The sequence below is a fragment of the Lepus europaeus genome, chromosome 13 (genome assembly GCF_033115175.1).
Source record: "Lepus europaeus isolate LE1 chromosome 13, mLepTim1.pri, whole genome shotgun sequence".
NCBI lineage: Eukaryota > Metazoa > Chordata > Mammalia > Lagomorpha > Leporidae > Lepus > Lepus europaeus.
The window spans coordinates 86,560,912-86,581,239 of NC_084839.1; the positions used below are offsets into that span (position 1 = coordinate 86,560,912).

The window sequence follows — 20,328 nt, forward strand, 5'->3', positions numbered from 1 at the left end:
TATTATTATTATCTGACAGGTAGAGTTTATAGACAGTGAGAGAGAGAGAGAGAGAGAGAGACAGAGAGAAAGGTCTTCCTTCTGTTGGTTCACCCCCAAATGGCCGCTACGGCTGGAGCTGCACTGATCTGAAGCCAGGAGCCAGGAGTCTCCTCCTGGTCTCCCATGCGGGTGCAGAGCCCAAGGACTTGGGCCATCCTCCAGTGCCCTCCCGGGCCATAAAAGAGAGCTGGACTGGAAGAGGAGCAACCAGGACTAGAACCAGGCACCCATGTGGGATGCCAATGCTGTAGGCAGAGGATTAACCTAGTGAGCCACGGCGCCGGCCCCCGCTTGCATGTTCGTTTCTGCCATTCCCATAGCCACACCTGCACCAGGGCTTCTGGACTCTGCTTGTTAACAGCTGCCCAGTCCCCGAGGTGTCCCCAGAACTCTGTGGGAGAGGTGCTTCATGTGGCAGGCATGGAAGGCAAGCAAAGGTTTGATCCCTTCACCAGGGATGCAAGCAGAGACCCAAGCTGGACCCCAGCCTGCACCCCTAGCGGCTCCTGACACGTCTCAAATTACATTGTCTCTCCCGGATTTGAATCCTCCCCCGCCTCCGCCTGCCCCCCAAGATGGCAGCCCTGGGAGAACAAAGGAGAATTTCACTTCTTTACTGAGCCTGCTCTGTTCATCTAATCATGATGTGATTAACTGAACTGTACCAGAGGCTGCTTTTTTTCTTTTTTTCCTATTAGACCCTCACCATTGTTCTCCCACTCAAAGCCCATTTTTCCTTCTGTTTGCTCCTTCTGCGTTGGGCTCGGTGTGTACCTACCGAGCTTCTGAGAGCAGACAGCATGAAAGGGGCAGGGTAAAAACAGCCAATTTGGTCAATAGTAGAATGGGAAAGTTTTGAAGTATGGAGGGGGGAAGGCACCCGGGCTGGAAGGAATGAGGCGGGCGGGGTGGAAGTCTTTCTAAGAGCCCGGCTTGCTGTGGGCCCATGCAAGTGGCGCTTCCTGGTTGGTGGAGACAGAGAGGGAACAGCTTGTTGGGGTTCTGTCTTGGCCAGTGCCTACCCCAAGGTTCCTGTTCTCTGAAGAACCTGGCCTGCAGGACACACGGTGGAATCTGGGTGGAGGCACCTCCTTGCAAGGGACTTCAGGCTGGCCCCGCTTCCAGAACCCTCAGCCTCTGCTAACTGCTTTCCCGAGTCAGGTCTCTCTGCAGCCACGCCTTCTCCTACAACACTCATTGTTTCCCTCTGTTCAGGCTCTTTCTGGCTGCTATTGATTGTTACTTTTATTGGTGCACAGTGCACCAAAGTAAAAATAAACAGAAGAACGGGTGCAGGGAGAGAGTGACGCCTATCTGTCCTGAGCTGGGAAAAGACGGCTCCAAGACCTAGGGGTCAGCCTCACCTCTCCGCAGCTATGGTAAGGAGGTCTGTCTGCTTCCCCCTCCAAGGGCGAGCAGCTGCACCCCCCCCCCCACGCTGAGCGCTTGGGGCACACTTCATAGCTGCTGACTGACACGGGGGCAGGACCGTCCAGGAAGCCAGGCCTGCCGCCCGGCGCATTTCCACACGCAGCTGCCCCAGCTGGCCAGTCGCTGAATCTGGTCCCGGGAAGGGCGGGCGGCAGCAGCTACTGCCGCTACACAGGCGGGATATCCCCAGAGCTGCCCTGTCCTGTCCCCACCAGCTCAGGCAGCTGTAGTACAGGTGCAGAGATGGGCTGAGACCACAATCCGGGCAGAACCGGACTTGTGCCTCCGAGGCTCGATGTCAGCATCTGTGAAATGAAAATAACCCTTATCCACCCCTTAGGGTTTACCTGTTTATTGCCGGTCACCGCTACGAGCCTAGAACGCGTGCCTGAGCTGTGGGAACGGCTCAGTATCTGCCTGCACCTAAATGGAGATGACCGGAGATAAGCCAAGGCCAAGGCCTGGCCCTTCTTTCTCCACAGTTCCCCAATTTGCAGGCTCCTCCCCGCCCCCCGGGCAGCCCCACTGGCCAATAGAAGCATGCGCTGGGGCGGGACGGGGCTGAGGGAGGGGGCTTTATTTCTGGTCTTGGCACAAGGTCAGCAAAAGCCCCCGGAGGGAGGGGGTCAGCAAAGACTCCAAGGGGTAGGCGGCAGTTTCGGCTGAGCCCTCCGGTTCCCTTTTTCTAAATCAGGAAATGCATTTTTCCCCCCACCCTCGCCGTGCCGGCGGAGAAAGGTCGCCGACCCCGGGCTGAGCTGCAGACCGCCGGGCATCTGGAAGCAGCCGAGCACGCGAGGCCCGGAGAGAAAGGCGGGGAAAGGCGCGGAAGGGCGTGGAGGCGGAGGGCGGGGCGCACGCCCGCCGGCGGCTCCCGCGCTCCCACGCCGCTCCACCTTAAGGGCCGGGACCCCCTTAAGGGCCGGCGCTCGGGGCGCGCGCGCGCGCTCTGGGGGCGGGCCCTCGCATGCAAATGAGGGGCGTGGGCCGGCGGGGCGGGGCGGGCGGGGCGCTGACCTGACGTCAGGCCCGCGGCCCGGGCAGTTGGCTCGGCGGCGGCGGAGCGGCAGGAGCGGCGGCGCCGAGCGGGGCCGCGCGGCGGGGCGCGGGGAGCGGCGGCGGAGGCAGAGCCGGAGCAACATGGCGCCGGTGGGCGGGGGCGGGCGCCCGGGCGGCGGGCCGGCCCGAGGGCGCCTCCTCCTGGCGGCGCTGGTGCTGCCGGTGCTGCTGTGGGCGCGGGGGGCCCGGGGCCAGGGCACCCCGCAGCGGGGCGCGATCCTGGGCATGAGGCTGGCGAGCTGCAACAAGTCGTGTGGGATGAACCCGGATGGCATCATCTTCGTGTCCGAGGGCAGCACGGTGAACCTGAGGCTGTACGGCCAGCGCCTGGGCGACATCTCCAGCAACCTGATCTCCTTCACCGAGGTGGACGACGCCGAGAGCGCCCACAACTCCACCAACTGCCTAGAGCTCACCAAGGACCTGGTCGTCCAAAAGCTGGTCAACTTGAGCCGCGAGAACACGTCCGGGATGCTGGTGGTGCTCACCAAGTTCCTCCGCCGGAGCGAGAACGTCAAGCTGTATGCGCTGTGCACCCGGGCCCGCGCCGACGAGCCCTGGGTCAAGTGGACGGACAAGGACTCGCTGCTCTTCATGGTGGAGGAGACTGGGAGGTTCCTGCCCCTCTGGCTGCACATCCTGCTGATTACGGTGCTGCTCGTGCTGTCGGGTATATTTTCGGGCCTCAACCTGGGGCTGATGGCCCTGGATCCCATGGAGTTGCGCATCGTGCAGAACTGTGGCACGGATAAGGAAAAGCGCTACGCACGCAAGATTCTGCCCATCCGGTGCAAGGGCAACTACCTGCTGTGCTCGCTGCTCCTGGGGAACGTCCTGGTCAACACGTCCCTCACCATCCTCCTAGACAACCTCATTGGGTCCGGCATCATGGCCGTGGCCTCCTCCACCATCGGCATCGTCATCTTTGGGGAGATCGTCCCTCAGGCCCTGTGCTCACGCCACGGGCTGGCCGTGGGTGCCAACACCATCGTGCTCACCAAGTTCTTCATGCTGCTCACCTTCCCGCTCAGTTTCCCCATCAGCAAGCTCCTGGACTTCTTTCTGGGCCAGGAGATACGCACCGTTTACAACCGGGAGAAGCTGATGGAGATGTTGAAGGTGACCGAGCCCTATAACGACCTCGTAAAAGAGGAGCTCAATATGATCCAGGGAGCCCTGGAGCTGCGGACCAAGACCGTGGAGGACATCATGACGCAGCTGCAGGACTGCTTCATGATCCGCAGCGACGCCATCCTGGACTTCAACACCATGTCCGAGATCATGGAGAGCGGCTACACCCGCATCCCCGTGTTCGAAGACGAGCAGTCCAACATCGTCGATATTCTCTACGTCAAGGACTTGGCCTTTGTGGACCCCGACGATTGCACCCCGCTGAAGACCATCACCCGCTTCTACAACCACCCGGTGCACTTTGTCTTCCACGACACCAAGCTGGATGCCATGCTGGAAGAGTTCAAGAAGGGTAAGCATGGACGTGGCGACCTCGGCCACGCTTCCGTGAGACGCCTCTTGTCTGGGATGCTTTGTGTCTGCTGGTCTTCATTCTCCGTGTCCCACTGCTTGTCATGTCTGTGCCCCTGAGGTGAACGGCACTGGGCCCGGTGCAAACAGTTCTTAAGTGTCGGCTGCCTGCCAGGTACTGGGCTTTCTGCTTTGGATGGATCAGAGCTGAATAAAGACACACTTGCTTGCTTGGAGGAGTAGAGTGAGGCCCCGGGGAGCTATTGGAGCAGAACAGAATAAGGCAAGTGCCTGAAAAGAGGCCAGCACCAGGGCGCTGGAGATTTAGAGTGTGGCGTGCAGTAGGGTGGGGAAGGCTTGGGGAACTGGAGAAACCATCACGGGGGGGGGGGGGGGGGGAGCGGAGAACGATGGAGAGGCTTGGTGCTGGAGGCAGAGAACTCAGATGGAGAAGCAGAGGGCGTGCTGGTGGCCCAGGTGGGCTGTTCCCACAGGCCGATCGATGATCAGATCCGAGTGATACCTGGGGGCGCGTGTGGACACTGAGTTTTTCCTGAGCCCGGAGCTATGGCAGGGGCATGACGTCACTGAGGTACCTGGCCCACAGAAGCTGAATTGGGAGGTCTCGAGTTGGCTCCCTGCTCGGAATGCCAAGTAACGCTTTCTGCTATTCAGCAGAAGCTCACAGATTAAGCTTGGGTTATTGTTCTGTCTTTCCCAGGCGCCAAACATAAGCTTGCCTGCTGTGTGTGTGGTGTGTTGGGAATCCTCAGCCGGCCCTGCATTGCCTGGTGTTTTTTTTTTTTTTTTTTTCTTGCATGGGTTCTTGGCCAGTTCTCAGGTAGCTAGAGAGGCTCTGGGAGAGTTTACTCACCAGCCTCAAAGCTCAAGGCACACACCCCTTTCCTTACTCGCAGCAACTTTCCTCCCACCCCTGCCACTCAGAAACCCTCGGAGTGGCCATAAACAAACCAGTTATGGAGTCAGAAACCCCTTGGCCCTAGGAAGTGGGAGGCAGAGAGGGAAGCGCTTTAGAAAAGAATGGGGGAGCTCATGGCAGACCTGGGGACTCGGCTTTTTGAAGGCCTGCCAAGCCTTCTGCCCCTGGGGTAGAGCTACTGGCCGAGGCCATCCATCAGGTGGGGCCTGGGGCTGGGAGCAGAGAGTGGCAGGCAGCTTGGAGCAGGCCAGGGAGGAAGGGGCCGGCTTGGCCAGGTTTGGTCTGAGAAGATGTTCAGGTCCAGGTGCAAGGGACAAGGCTAGGATGATGAGTTGGCACCCTCCGTTTTAAAGTTTCACAGGCTGACTCTCCACATCAGAGGTGAGGCCAAGGGGAGCCGGGTATGCGTGAATGGGAGACAGCCCCCACCCCTAAGGACTGGAGGGACACAGGTTCTGGGGGAGCTTTGTATGCACAGAATCTGTTTCTTCCAGGTATGGAGGGAGGCAGAGTGAGGGTCTGTGCCCCACCCCCAGTAGCCTCTGGGTTCCCGCTGTGGTCTTTGGGTCTTGCTGGTGACACACACAACCTATCTCCCCCTCGAGATCTGGATCCAGCCAGTAGGGATTGGCCTGGCCGGGCTTTCTAGCCCCTGATCAGCAAGGATAAAACCTCTTGTGTGGGAGTTTCCTGGGTCTTGGCAGGACCATCTCTGCGCTCTGACTGGTGAAGAAGTGCACTTTCATTATGCTGGGAAAATAGAGCTGACATCACCTGGGCTGGAGCACTGCTGGGCTGACCTCTCCAGATTCACAGTTTAGTCTCCTTAGCAGAGGCCTGGAGCCCGAGGCCTAGCACCCAGAGGAGGTGCTGGGAAGGTTTGGTAAAAGCTGGCACGGGTGTGATTGCCACCCCCAATGAGCAGGCCCTAGGGCCTCATGCTCTCACTTCCTGGTTGGGCGAGGGGTAGGGGGCTCAGCAAACCCAGCTTTGTCCATCGCCACCCTCCCCGGTGTGGCCTTTCTTGGAGCCTTCCATCTGGCATCTACTTCTTTACTTTGAGGCCACCCAGGGCATGGTAGAGCCCTCCTGTGCTTCTGCAGCTTAAAAGATTTTCTTTACATGTCTAGTGTTTGGGAGGCTTCTTTTTTAGCTAAGAAAAACAAGTGAGCAGGATCTGCAGCACAGCCAGTGTGGTTAGCACCCCCCAGAGCAGAGCCCAGCGTCCTCAGAGGGTCTCTCCTGGACCCTTCACCCTCTATCAGCTCCTTTGGGGTGTTTTCACCACCCAGTGCCAGGTGGAGAGATGGGTCTTCCGGAAGTGGCGAGCAGATGAATGACTGGGTGACTCTTTGGCAGGCCTCCGTGCTGTTTGTTCCTTGAGCACACTGGGACGCTCCCATCCCGGGGCCTTTGCCCTGGCTCTTCCCTCAGTTGGAATGTTCTACCCCAGAAGTCCGCAGGGCCCGCTTTCTTCCTTCCTTGTGTCCCTGGGAGCCTGGTCTTTGCAGCAAGGCCTTCCGTGTTGGGAACCACACCCCTGTCCCACCCTGAGCCTCCCTGGCTCCCTTACCCTGTGCTAGCTTTTCTGTCTCCTGGCACATGGCACTCTGTCACATTTGTGTGCCGGCTGCCTCCTCCCGCGAGAATGTAAGCTTCAAAGGGCAGGGCTCTTGTTTTGTTCTCCACCCAGCTCTAGGCCCTAGGGTGGTGGTGGTTGGAAAGTGAGACCTCCATAACACATCACTGAATGAGAAGATGAATGAAGGAATGACCTGCCTGCCTGGGGAGAGAATTAACCCTGTTCTAGAAGTGTTCCAGTTTTGAGCAGTGGACAAGGGATGCAGAGAAATGGATGTCCTGTAGTTAGTTATCAGGGGCCGGGTGTTTCCTGCTGCACCAGGAGAGACAGGAGGAGCTCTTGCCAAGGGCCCAGGAACCAAGTTTGAGGCCTTGACTGTGGTGCTTGGTTTGCCTTCCTTGTGCCTCAGTTTCTCTGCCAGTGATCTTTGGCCATCAGGAGTTTACCCAGCCGAACTCATTAAAGTGAGTCCTGAATCCCCTCCTTCCCTCTAGGGGCCAGGGCTGAGCTAACCCCGGAATTCAGGAACCCACCCTGCTGCTTCCGCCTCCTAGGCTGAGGCAGTTTGCATTAGCTGTTCAGGGAGGTGCGTGCCACACGCGAGACCATGTGAGCAGAGGTGCTGCCCGAAGGAGGCGGTGGAGTGGGCGAGCTATTCTAGCCCAGCAGGCTACTCAGAGGCTCCTGGGATTTGAACCTTGGCCCTTAAACCTCGCCTAGAACTGTTTGTATTACTGGGTGTTGTAGATGGGTTTGTCCAGAGCCTGGAATCCTAGAACAAAGGTGCCCCAGGTCACTGCTGGCCCCGTGTGCCTTTTGCCTCCTTTGCTGATGCTCTGCCGGCCCCTGAAACAAAGTCATGAATGAGTTCTCCCTGTGGAGGCTGTGGAATGTGGGCGCGCTGGCCCCTTGTGGCCCCTACCTCTCAGCTCTTGCCCTTGCCCTTCCCTCTGGGGGTATTCCTGCCCCTCCCAGGATGTCGGCTCATCTTTAGCCCTCTTATCGTTCCCCACCCACCTTATAACCCTCCAGACCACTGACTGCACAGAGGTGCTTGTAAACTCCACCCAGCTCAGTCCCCGACCCAGGAGGTGCCCATGAACTTGGTACTGCGAGGGAATGGGGTGTAACTTGTAGGGTGGGAAAAATCCTTGAAATATGTTCATTAAAAATCCCCCACCACCACCACATTTACATATGTGCCACATTGGATTTTTTTTTTTCTCCCCACTTAGTAGCTTTATTCCTGGGACAATTTTACAAAGTTGAGAAAAAAAAATACTGCCTGACTTTTGCCTTCCCTTTCGGTTCCTGCCATCTGATGCACCTTCGGAATTTAGCGCTGCCGCCTCACCCCCACCCGTCTGCCTGTGCATTCATTTGTTTGAACTTTTGGCAATTCATGTGTCAGACATTGTGCTGGCTTGGGGAATCAGAAATGGATAAAACAGCCTTTTTCCCACACCTCGCAGTCTAGCCAGGAGACAGACAGGTAAACAAAACTCACACAGCTCCCCGATAGGGTGCCACAGGGCTGAGGGAGGAGGGTCCAGCCCGGGAGATGCTCATGAAGTGAGGGTAGCAGCACTCCGGAATCATTCCAGAGATGGGCAGTCAGGGCCAGGAGGTAGTTGTGAGCGTCTGAGGTTTGCAGCTTGGGGTCTGGGTTGATGATGTTGTCATTTAACCACAGTAGGGAGAGCATGACCAAGAGGCCTTTTGGTGAGGATGGAGGGAAGGAGGTGGTGGTAATAGCAGTGCTGTCGTTTGCTGGGTGCCTTCTCGGTGCTCAGCACTGTGCAGGCCAGAGCTGCTCACACTTGAACGTGCACTCAGACCACCAAGGCTTTTTATTAAAAATGCAGATTGGCACTCAGTGGATCTGGAATGGGGCCAAAGAACCTGAATTTCGGACAAGCTGGCCCTGGACCAACCAGTTTGTAGAACATCTAAGCAAGTGTGCAGGTGCGAATGTCCACGTGGGTCTCAGCAGTGAGGGCACGGCGAGGCTGAAAGGTTTAGGAGTCAGGTGAGAACACGCAGAACGTGAGTAAGAAAGTGTCCAGGACGGTGCTGGGGAGTGACAGCTGCAAAAGCCTGGTGGAAGTGGCTCCTTCCAGGAGACAGAAAGGGGCTGGCATTGTGGCGCCGTGGGTCTCGGCCCCTCCGCTTCCAATGCAGCTCCCTGCTGATGCTCCTGGGAAGGCTGTGGAAGGTGGCCCAAGCACTTGAGCCCCTGCTGTCCACATGGGAGACCCAGATTGAGTTCTGGGCTCTTGGTTTTGGCCTGCCCCAGACCTGGCTGATGAGGCCTTTTGCAGAGTAAACCAGAGGATAGAAGATCTCTGGCTGTCTCTTTATCCTTCTGCCTTTCAAATAAATGAATACATTGTAAACAAACCCCCTGGGAGCATGGTATAGGAGAGCCTTCCTAGAGAAGGCAGGCCAAGCACATCTGTGGGATGGGACAGGAGAGCCACAAGGTGCTCAGGAGGCTTGGGCTAGCTTAACATCTGATCTCCATCAACTGCACTTGGAAACAGTCTCAAGTCGGTGGGTGATCTCAAGAAGCTGCCCAGGGGCAGGTATATCTGAGAGAGTGACAGGAGCTGCCTGCTCCTGGATGGTGCTCAGCACAGGGCAGAGGGCCCAGCGAGGGCAGCTTGACAGAGAGCCGGCCAGGCTCTTTCTCACTTTCCCTTTAGTGCAATGCTCCGTGGGCAGGGAGCTCGGGCACTGAGCAGGCTGGGCTGTGCCAGGCAGGGGCAGCTGCACCTCTTCTCCTGCCGGCACCACGCACGCAGCCCCTGGGCTGGTTCCCAGCAAGGAGCCAGAACCCACAGCAGTCTCACCAGTCTATTTAGGTGTCTCTTCCTAAAGCTCTGGTGTGAATTGGAAGGCGTGGCCTTGCAGGTAGGTCCTAATGAGAGCTTCTTGGATCGCACACACTGGCGGTTGCTTTTCAAGTCTTGTATTTTTAATTAGGAAACCCAGTTCCAGTGGTTTCCTGCATACCTCCGGTCAGCATGGGAAATACTGAACAGATGTTTAACCTTGAAAACTGACAGGTGCATGCGTGGGAAAGCAGCAACCCTGGGCTGTTCTACAGAAGTGGGTCAGGGAGGGGGAAGACGCTCCAGACGTCCATGAGGGGACACGTCAGCTGGATCACCAAGGGTATGACATGGCCTTTTCCCCTTCCGTCCCTCTTGTCCTGGGAGAACTTGCACAAGAAGAGCCCTTCTTGCCAGCGTCATGTAAAATTGGCTTCAACTCGTATTGGTTGCATCCTAGCTCTTCTGCAGGGGCTTCCAGGTACAAGGCGCTACGTGCCTCCTCTCTGCACGCCTGGCCCCACAGTGGTGCTGTTCGTTTGGACGAGCTGGGCTAATTGAACAGCCAGGGCATCTTCTTGGAGGGTGAAGCAGCATGGCCTCCGTGCAGGGTCTGGCCTTGTCTTCTTGAGGGCAGGGGTCAAGAGCGCATTTGTCACTCCCTAAATGTGGTTCCTGAAAGGTTGCATGGCCAGGGAGAGATTGTATGAAAAAGGAGAACAGGCCAGACGCTTGTGTCACTGTCTGCTGACTGGCTTCGGCAGAGGCTGCTTTCATCGTAGCCCACGGGGAAGGACAGGCTCCCTTGCATCACAGCAGCGGGGCTGGTTCTCTCCTAGCCCGCCTGTGGTTTTAGGGAGACTTTGAACTTCCTTGTGGAAGTTGCAGCAGGGCCCAAGATGACCCCAGGCTAAGAGGACGGGGGACAACCCTCTGGTGCTGTAGCTGCTGTTCCCTCCAGCCATTTCTCTTTTATTTTATTTTTTAAAATTTATTTGACAGAGTTAGACAGTGAGAGAGACAGAGAGAAAGGTCTTCCTTCCGCTGGTTCACCCCCCCAAATGGCCTCTACGGCCGATGCTGTGCTGATCCGAAGCCAGGAGCTAGGTGCTTCCTCCTGGTCTCCCATGCGGGTGCAGGGGCCCAAGCACTTAGGCTATCCTCCACTGCCCTCCCGGGCCACAGCAGAGAGCTGGACTGGAAGAGGAGCAACTGAGACTAGAACCCGGTGCCCGTATGGAATGCTGGCTCCACAGGTGGAGGATTAGCCAAGTGAGCCATGGTGCGGCCCCCTCTAGCCGTTTCTCTAAGCTCCTGGGTTTGTCATGGGGTGTGGCTGCCCTCCCATGGTGCCCCGCGGGGCCCCTCCATCCTGCCTGTCTTGTACCTGCATTTCCCTTCTCCTCACACTGAGTGTGCCAGGACATCTTGTGAGAAGCTTTGAGGTGGGACGGGAGCTGTGACATAGCGGGTAAAGCCGCCGCCTGCAGTGCTGGCATCCCATATGGGCTCTGTTTTGAGTCCCGGCTACTGCACTTCCAATCCAGCTCCCTGCTAATGGGCCTGTGAAAGCAACAGAAGATGGGGCTTGGGCCCCTGCACCCACATGGGGGACCCAAATGGAGTTCAGGCTCTTGGCTTTGGTCTGATCCAGCCCTAGCCATTGTGGCCATTTTGGGAGTGAACCAGCAGATGGAAGATCTCTTCTGTCTCTCCCTCTCTCTCTACAACTTCCTTTCAAATAAATAATAAATAAATCTTAAAAAAAAAATCTAAACAAATCCATGATGAGCCTGTGGCCCAGCAAGAACCATTTTTAATATTTTGATATGTTGTTGCAATTTCTTGAGAAATTCACTTTCACTGTTTTAGTGTTTTTTTTTTTTTTTTAAGATTTATTTATTTTATTTGAAAGGTAGAGTTACAGAGAGGCAGAGGCAGAGACAGAGGGGGGTGGGGTCTTCCATCTGCTGATTTACTCCCTGGATGGCCACAGTGGCCGGAGCTGTGCTGATCTGAAGCCAGGAGCTTCTTCCAGGTCTCCTACACGGGTACAGGGGCCCAAGGACTTGGGCCATCTTCTTCTTCTTCTTTTTTTTTTTGACAAGCAGAGTGGACAGTGAGAGAGAGAGATACAGAGAGAAATGTCCTCCTTTGCCGTTGGTTCACCCTCCAATGGCCGCCGCGGCTGGCGCGCTGTGGCCAGCGCACTGCACTAATCCGAAGCCAGGAGCTAGGTGCTTATCCTGGTCTCCCATGGGGTGCAGGGCCCAAGCACTTGGGCCATCCTCCACTGCACTCCCGGGCCATAGCAGAGAGCTGGCCTGGAAGAGGGGCAACCAGGACAGAATCCGGTGCCCCGACCGGAACTAGAACCCGGTGTGCCAGTGCCGCAAGGTAGAGGATTAGCCTGTTGAGCTGCGGCGCCAGCCGGGCCATCTTCTACTGCTTTCCCAGGCCATAGCAGAGAGCTGAATCAGAAGTGGAGCAGCCAGGACTTGAACTGGCGCTCATATGGGATGCTGACACTGCAGGTGGTGGCTTTATGCTGTGCCACATTGCGGGCCCCCACTGCTTTAGTTTTTAAAAGCTTATAACAAACAACAGGATATAAGCTATTTTCATTTCCCTGAGTCTCTTGAATGTGTTTTCACATGGAAAATTGCACATCATCTACATGCAATTTTGTGTCCTGTTTTTGGGATCATGGTTTAGATTGGTTTGTCCGATTTCTGCTCTGATGAGAAATGAAATCCTGTTTTATCTCCAGCGTCCTTGGGAGGAAATTCTGGGGGATTTGTATCTCGAACACCAGGATGAGATGGGTACTCTGTGTGGCTGTGCAGGAAGGCGAGCACAGAGGCTTTGCACAGCACCAGCCTGGCTTGCTAGTGGTTCAGCTTGGTGCTGCTGGAACATTCCCCAGACGTTAAGGTCAGAGTCACTTCATGCTGCAGGGCTGATTTATTGTGACCTGGGCAGGGTTCTGGCAAGACTGGTTTCCCCAGGCTCTTTGAAACACCTGGTCTCTGGCCAGCAGGCACCAGAGCATGACTTGGAAGGAGGACCCTTCCCCCACACTACACAGGCAAGCTCCTTTGCACACATGCCTCTCCCCCCACCCCCCAGACACAGGAGGCTCACAGACCCTGCGCTCACACTCCCCCAGTGCACATCTGCACAGGCACAGCCCCTCCCACACCCTCCCCCAGAGGCACAGGTCAGTCCCTCCCAGACACACCCACCCCAACACACCCATTGTGTGGGCACATGCTCCAGAGCCTCTAGTCCTGCTTTAGGCTAAAGTCCACAGCATATGATAGTCCTGTGAGTTAAAGGTAAGTTAAAAAGATGAGTATATGGTGTATGCAATGCAATATTTTTCGTGAAACGCTCAGAATAAGGGTTGGTTCTTGGGCTCAGAGGCATTTCCCTGTAAGTTGCTGGTGCTCCCCTTCAGACAGCTGTGTGTCCCTCCTAGGGCTGTGGGGAAGACGAAATGGGGCAGGCATGGAGAGTGTTAAGCTCCATGCCCAGCACTGTGTCATCATGCAGTAAATAATAGCTATTTTTAAAATTATCGTTGGGGCCAGGTTGTGGCACGGCAGGTTAAGCTGCCACCTGCAATGCCAGCATCCCATATCTGAGCACTGGTTCAAGTCCTGGATGCTCCACTTCTGATCCCTGCCAATGTGCCTGGGTAGAAGATGGCCCAAGTACTTGGGTCCCTGCCACCCACATGGGAGATCCAAACAGAGGTCTGGGCTCCAAGCTTTGGCCTGGCCCTGCCCTGGTCCATTGTGGTCATTTGGGAAGTAAACCAGCAGATGGAAAATCTCTCTGTCTCTGTTTCTGTCTCTGTCTCTCTGCCTTTCAAATAAATAAACATGTTTTAAAAAACTACTATTATCCAAAAGATGCCCCAGCTGATGTTGACGGCAGCCTGTGGCCACAGCAGCTGTCCATCTTGGCCCAGGCAGCAGGCTAACCCACTGACCAGTGTTGCCTTTTTCTGGACTATAAACTTGTAGAGCTCAAAAGAGCCCAGTATGGGGCCAGTGCTGGGGCTCACTTGGTTAATCCTCCGCCTTGCGGCACCAGCATCCCATATGGGTGCCGGGTTCTAGTCCTGGTTGCTCCTCTTCTAGTCCAGCTCTCTTTTATGGCCCGGGAGGGCAGTGGAGGATGGCCCGAGTGCTTGGACCCCTGCACCCATGTGGGAGACCAGGAAGAAGCACCTGGCTCCTGGCTTCAGATTGGTGCAGTGCACTGGCCATAGCGGCCATTTGGGGGGTGAACCAATGGAATGAAGACCTTTTTCTCTGTCTCTCTCTCTCACTGTCTATAACTCTACCTTGTCAAAAAAAAAAATAAAATAAAATAAAAAATAAAAAGGAGCCCAGTATGTAATTAGATACTAAGTCAGATCCATGTTATCAGCTATCCTATAATAAGGGTCACGGAAGCTAGAGCTTAAGGAAAAAAGGTGTGAAAGAGAAACTTAGAACTGAACAAATTCTCTCTCTCTTTTTTTTGTTTTCCCGCAAGTTGGAATAAGTTCAGTCCGCCATGCTGATTGCCAGCACGTTGGTGCTCCAGGTGTGCGAGTGTGATGGAGGGTGGCTGTGGCAGGGAAACCGCATTTGCACCTGCACTTGGGAGTGGCATTTCAGGATCACCAGCCCCTGCCCCCTCCCTGGTATCTGAGTCGGAAGGGAGGGAGGGAGGAGGCCATCACAAGAGGGGTGTCCAAGGGGATAGAGACTCACCCTGAGCCCCAGTCTCCCCCCAAATGCCCCAGAACCAGAGCACAAAATGCTTTACTTCAAGGTGTCGGAGGCCAGAAAGGTGAGGAAGAGCAGCAGCGTCCAGGCCTCTGTCCTCCCAGGGAGGAAGGGCTTCAATGGGGGAGACTAAAGAAGGAAGTGCACGTGGGAATGTTCACATTTCAGGGAATCTTGCTTAATCCTCCAAGTGCTGTGGATGAGCCGCTGGAAGCTGGGAATCATTGCCAGTGGCCTGACAGCTGTGTGGCAGCCTCAGGCTGCTTGCCTCCAGAGGTTTTTTTTTTTTTTTTTTTTTTTTTTTGACAGGCAGAGTTAGACAGTGAGAGAGAGAGTCAGAGAGAAAGATCCTCCTTCCGCTGGTTCACTCCCCAAATGGCTGCCACAGCCGGCACGCTGCACCGATCCGAAGCCAGGAGCCAGGTGCTTCCTCCTGGTCTCCCATGCAGGTGCAGGGCCCAAGCACTTGGGCCATCCTCCACTGCACTCCTGGGCCACAGCAGAGAGCTGAACTGGAAGAGGAGCAACCAGGACAGAACCGGCACCCCAACCGGGACTAGAACCCAGGGTGTTGGCGCTGCAGGCGGAGGATTAGCCTAGTGAACCGCGGTGCCGGCCTTTAAAAAAAATTTTTTTTTATTTTAAAGATTTATCTTATTTGAAAAGCAGAGAAAGAGGGAGTGATCTTGCATCAGCTGGTTCACTCCACAAATGGCTGCCATGGCTGGGGCTGGGCCTGGGGCCTGAAACGCCACCTGGGTCTCCCACATGGGTGGCAGGGCCCCAAGTACTTGGGCCATCATCCACTGCTTTCCCAGCAGGGAGCTGGATCAGAAGCAGATCCCGTAAGAGATGCTGATGATAGCTAAACCTGCTGTGCCGCTACACTGGCCCCAGAGGGTGGGTTCTTAACCACTTCACTGTAGACTGTAGCCATTAGTAGATGAGAGATTGGGAGATGCCACTAGCTCTAGGCTAGAGAGTCTTTTAGTTCTAGGTTTTCTCTCTCTCCCTCTCTCTCTCTCTTTTTTTTTTTTTTTAAACAGATTTATCTTATTTATTTGAAAGACAGAGTTACAGAGACAGGGAAAGAGATGAAAGTGGTTTAGAAATGGAGGAGCTGGAACTTGAACCAGTACTCGTATGGAATGCTGGTATCACAGGTGGCAGCTTCACCCGCTGTGCCACAACGCTGGCCCCTGGGTTTGTGTCTTGAGTAAACTTTTATTGAAGTATAATATAAATAGAGGAAAGTGCCCAAATCATTATGTGTACGAAACAAACATCCCTATGCAACCACCACGGAGCTCAGGCAGTAAGGCGCTAGCAATACCCTCGAAGTCCCACCATGTGCCTCCCGGTACACTGCCTTGTTCCTCAATCATCGTGGGTTAATTGCTTCTATTTCTGGACTTTTGTAAGTGAATCATACATGTATGTGTGTGTGTGTCCAGCTTCTTCACACTGAGGTTATGAACTTGATCCGTGTAGTGTTTTATTGTTGTGTTTTCTTTGAAATAGAAACAGAGTGACAGAGAGAGCTTTGATCTGCTGGTTCACTTCCCAGATGCCTGCAACAGCTTAGTTTGGGCCAGGGCAAAACCCGAAGCCCAGAACTGCATCAGGGTCTTCTTGCACGTGGATGGCAGAGAGCCAGGAACTTGACATGCGCTAGCAGGAAGCTGGATCAAAAGCAGAGGAGCTTGGACCCAGACCATGCACTCTGATACGGGATGTGGGCGTCCCAAGCGGCAACCTAACCGCAGTGCCCAGCACCTGCCGCTGTATTTGATTCTTTTTGCTCCTGTAGAGTGTTCTGTAGTATACGTGCACCGTGCTGATGTGTCTCTGGTTTGTGACTGTTACAAATGCTGGGCATGCCGCTTGGTGACTGTGTGGAGGCATTTCTGTTGGGACTGTTGTTGGACAGAGGACAGGTATAGGGGAGACAGTTTTCCAGAGTGCTTACGAGTTTTATCCATTTACACTCCTATCCCCACTCATGCTAATATTGTCAGGAATTCATTTTTGTGTTTTATTTTCGACATTCAGGTGGGTGAGGTTGAGCCTCATTGTGTTTTTAACTTAGATTTTCCTAGAGACTGGTGATATTGAGTACACTTTCTTAAAAAATATTTATTTATTTGAAAGGCAGTTACAGAGAGAGAAAGAGGAGAGAGAGAGAGAGAGAGAGAGAACCTTCCATCCCCATCCACTGCCTCACTTCCCAAATGGCTTTAAAGGCTGGGACCGGGCCACGTGGAAGCCAGAATCTGGGAACTCCATCCAGGCCTCCCACATGCATGGCAGGGGTCCAAGTACTTGGGCCATCTTCCATTACTTTCCCAGGCGCATTAGCAGGGAACTGGATCTGAAATGAAGCAGCTGGGACTGGAACCACAACCCATAGGGAAAGGTGCAGGCAGCTTAAGCTGCTGCCAGCCCAATACGGAACACATCTCATATGCTGGTTGTCCATTTGGATATTCTCTTTTGAGAAATGTTTGTTACTGTTGTCTATTTTACAAGGGGTTGTCTGCCTTCTTAATAACCTCTAACTTCTTTATATATTTTGTTTTTATGTGTATATGAACTCTTTTTTTTAAGCTTTTGTTTATTTATTTGAGAGGTAGAGTTGCAGACAGAGAAAGGGAGAGAGAAAAAGGTGGTCCATCCACTGGTTCACTCCCCAAATGGCCGCAAAGGCCAGAGCTAGATCAGTCCAAAGGCAGGAGCCAGGAGCTTCTTGGAGGTCTCCATCGAGAATGCAGGGACCCAAGCACATGAGCCATCTTCCACTGCTTTCCCAGGCCATAGCAGAGAGGTGGATGGGAAGTAGAGCAGCTGGGACATGAGCTGGTGCCTTTGTGGGATGCTGGCACTGCAGGCGGAGGCTTAGGCACTACACCACAGCACTGGCCCCTGTTTATGGAGTCTTTGTATTGCAAATCCATAGATTTCCTTCTATCTCTTTCTTTTTAGAATTTGGGTGTTTAAATAGCTTTTACTTTTTTAAATTGACAGATAAAATTGTATTTATAGTACACAGCATGATGGTTGGATGTATGTATACACTGTGGGATGGCTAAAATAAGCTAACATGCATTACCTCACATTCTTAGAATTTTTTCATGATGAGGACATTTAGAATCTATCTTAGCGATTTTCAAGTATACAATACATTGTTACCAACTTAGTCACTTTGTTGTACAATAGCTCCTTGAACTTGTTCCTGTTGTCTAACTGGAAGTTTGTGTACTTTGACCCAGAGCTCCCCAATCACACCCCCCTTTTCACTCTCTTAACAAACCCTTTGACGACTAGAAGTTCTTACAGAAGTCCAATCTACTGGTCTTTTCCTCTGTGGTTAATGGTACCTTTGATAGGCTGTTTAGAATTCTTTGCCTACACACAGATCCAAAAGCTAGTCCACTATGTTATTTTCTAGAAACTGTTTGTTTATCTTTTACGTTTAGATCTATAATCCTTCTGGAATCTTTTTTAAAAATGTATTTATTTGAGAGACAGACAGACAGAGGGTTCTTTCATTCACTGGTTCACTCCCCACATGGCTGCAACAGCTGGGGCTGTGCCGGGCCAGGCCCAAGCCAGAAGCCCAGAACTCCCTGGGTCTCCCACACGGGAGGGAGGGAGCCAAGTACCTGAGCCATCACCTGCCGCTTCCTAGATCTTGCCTTAACAGGAAGCTGCACCAGAAGCAGGAGGCACTGTGAAGGGGTGAGGGTGTCTCACAACGTGCCCACCCCTAGTTTTGTCTTTGATGTTAGAGGTTTTCCTTTTCCTTTCTTTTTTAGATTCGCTTATTTGAAAGTAAGAGTTGGGGGTAGGATGGGGTGGGGGGAGGGGGAAGGGTGGAGAGAGAAAGAGGTCTTCCATCTCCTGGTTCATTTCCCCAAATGTGTGCAATGGCCACGGCTGGGCCAGGGCTGAGCCAGGCTGAAGCCAGGAGTCAGGAGCTTCATCTGGGTCTCCCACGTGGGTGCAGGGCCCAAGCACTTGAGCCATCTTCCACTGGTTTTCGTAGGCCATTAGCAGGGAGCTGGATTGGAAGTAGAGCAACTGAGACACAAACTGGTGTCCATATGGGGTACCAGTGTTGCAGGTGGCGGCTTTACCCACTGAGCCACAATGCCGGTCCCCAGAAACATTTTTCTTATCTATTTAGTTATCCAAGGACTTGAGTACTACTTACTGAAAAGACTCCTTTCTCACTGACATGTTAAGTACTCACTGACATGGGGCTGGCTCTGGACTCTTCTGTTTCATTGGTCTTTTTGTTTTTTGGTTTTTTTACCTGTTCAATACCACGTGGACATAATTGTAGCAGCTTTATAGTAAGTTTTTAAAAAATTATTTATTTGAAAGCTGAGTTACAGAAAGGCAGAGGCAGAGAGAGAAAGAGAGTGAGAGAGAGAGAGGGAGAGAGGGGTCTTACATCCTCTGGCTCTCTCCCCAGATGGCTGTAACAGCCCCCAAAGGCTTAATATTACCAGCTATCAAAACTTACTATAGGGGGCCGGCGCCGTGGCTCAACAGGCTAATCCTCCGCCTTGCGGCGCCGGCACACCGGGTTCTAGTCCCGGTCGGGGCACCGATCCTGTCCCGGTTGCCCCTCTTCCAGGCCAGCTCTCTGCTGTGGCCAGGGAGTGCAGTGGAGGATGGCCCAAGTGTTTGGGCTCTGCACCCTAGGGGAGACCAGGATAAGCACCTGGCTCCTGCCATCGGAACAGCGCGGTGCGCCGGCCGCAGCGCGCTACCGCGGCGGCCATTGGAGGGTGAACCAACGGCAAAGGAAGACCTTTCTCTCTGTCTCTCTCTCACTGTCCACTCTGCCTGTCAAAAATTAAAAAAAAAAAAAAAAAAAAAAAAACTTACTATAGGGGCCTGCACTGTGGTGTAGCGGGTAAAGCTGCCACCTGCAGTGCCGACATCCCATTTAGGTGCCGGAGTCCTGGCTGCTCCATTTCCGATTGAGCTCTCTGCTGTGGCCTAGGAAAGCAGTAGAAAATGGCCCAAATCCTTGGGCCCTTGCACCCAAGTGGGAAACCAGAAGAAGCTCCTGACTACTGGCTTTGGATCAGCACAGCTCTGGCCATTACAGCCATCTGGGAAGTGAACCAGCGGATGAAAGATCTCTCTGTCTCTGTCTCTCTCTCTCTCTCTGCCTCTGCCTCTGCCTCTCTGTAACTCTGCCTTTCAAATAAATAAATAAATCTTAAAAAAAAAAAAGAATATTAAGCCTTTGTTTCTTCTTCAAAATTGTCTTGGCCATTCTTAGTCTCACCTGAGAATTACATGGACTTGTACTGAATCTACAAATCACCTTATCATTTAAAATTTTCTATTTATTATTTATTTGAAAAGCAGAGAGACAGATGGATAGATACCTTTTTTTTTTTTTTTTTTAAGATTTACTTATTTATTTGAAAGTCCAGAGATGCAGAGAGAAAGAACAGAGAGAAGGAGACGGAGACACAACAGAGAGAGGGTGAGATCTTCCATCTTCCATCTTCTCTCCAAATGGCCAAAGTGGCTGGGGCTGGGCCAGGCTAGAGCCAGGAGCTTCTTCTTGGTCTTCCACAAGGGTACAGGAGCCCAAGCACTTGGGCCATCTAATACTGCTTTCCCAGGCCATCAGCAGGGAGCTGGATTGGAAGTAGAGCAGCTGGGACTTGAACTGGCATCCATATGGGATGCCTGCCCTGCAGACAGCTGCCTAACTCCACCTCTACCCCAACTTGACAGTTTATAATAATTTTATAATAATGAACCTTCTAGCCTGCAAAGGTGGTTGCCTCTCCATTTGTTTATGTCCTCAAAATTCCTCTTAATAATATTTTATACTTTTTGTGTGTAGAAGTCTTAGATTTATTCCTAGATAATTGATGATCTAAAATGAGGCCTTTCAAATTTGATTTTCCAAATGTGTGCTACACATTGTTCCATTTCCACCCCAACTAGGGTGTACTGTAGTTCATTGCAGATGCCAGCAGCCCAGGGATAGCATCAGGTTAGAGGGCTCTGTCCAACGCAGGACTTCCCTTGCTCTAGATGCCAGCCTCAGTTGGGGTTCCCCTGTACTTGTGGCAGTAAGTTTGGGGGCCCCTTGGCCCACTTCCCTGGAACAACTCATACGGTTTAGTAAAGTGTTAC

General features: G+C 53.4%; 1 protein-coding gene across 1 annotated transcript in view; it reads left to right on the forward strand.

The window, feature by feature from the left end:
- The first annotated feature begins 2,613 nt into the window (after positions 1 to 2,613).
- CNNM4 (cyclin and CBS domain divalent metal cation transport mediator 4) overlaps positions 2,614 to 20,328 on the forward strand; it is a 49,380-nt gene continuing 31,665 nt past the window's right edge. Inside the window, exon 1 of the mRNA XM_062209917.1 lies at positions 2,614 to 4,015. Coding sequence (XP_062065901.1) covers positions 2,614 to 4,015 — 1,402 coding nt within the window. The remainder of the gene's footprint in view (positions 4,016 to 20,328) is intronic.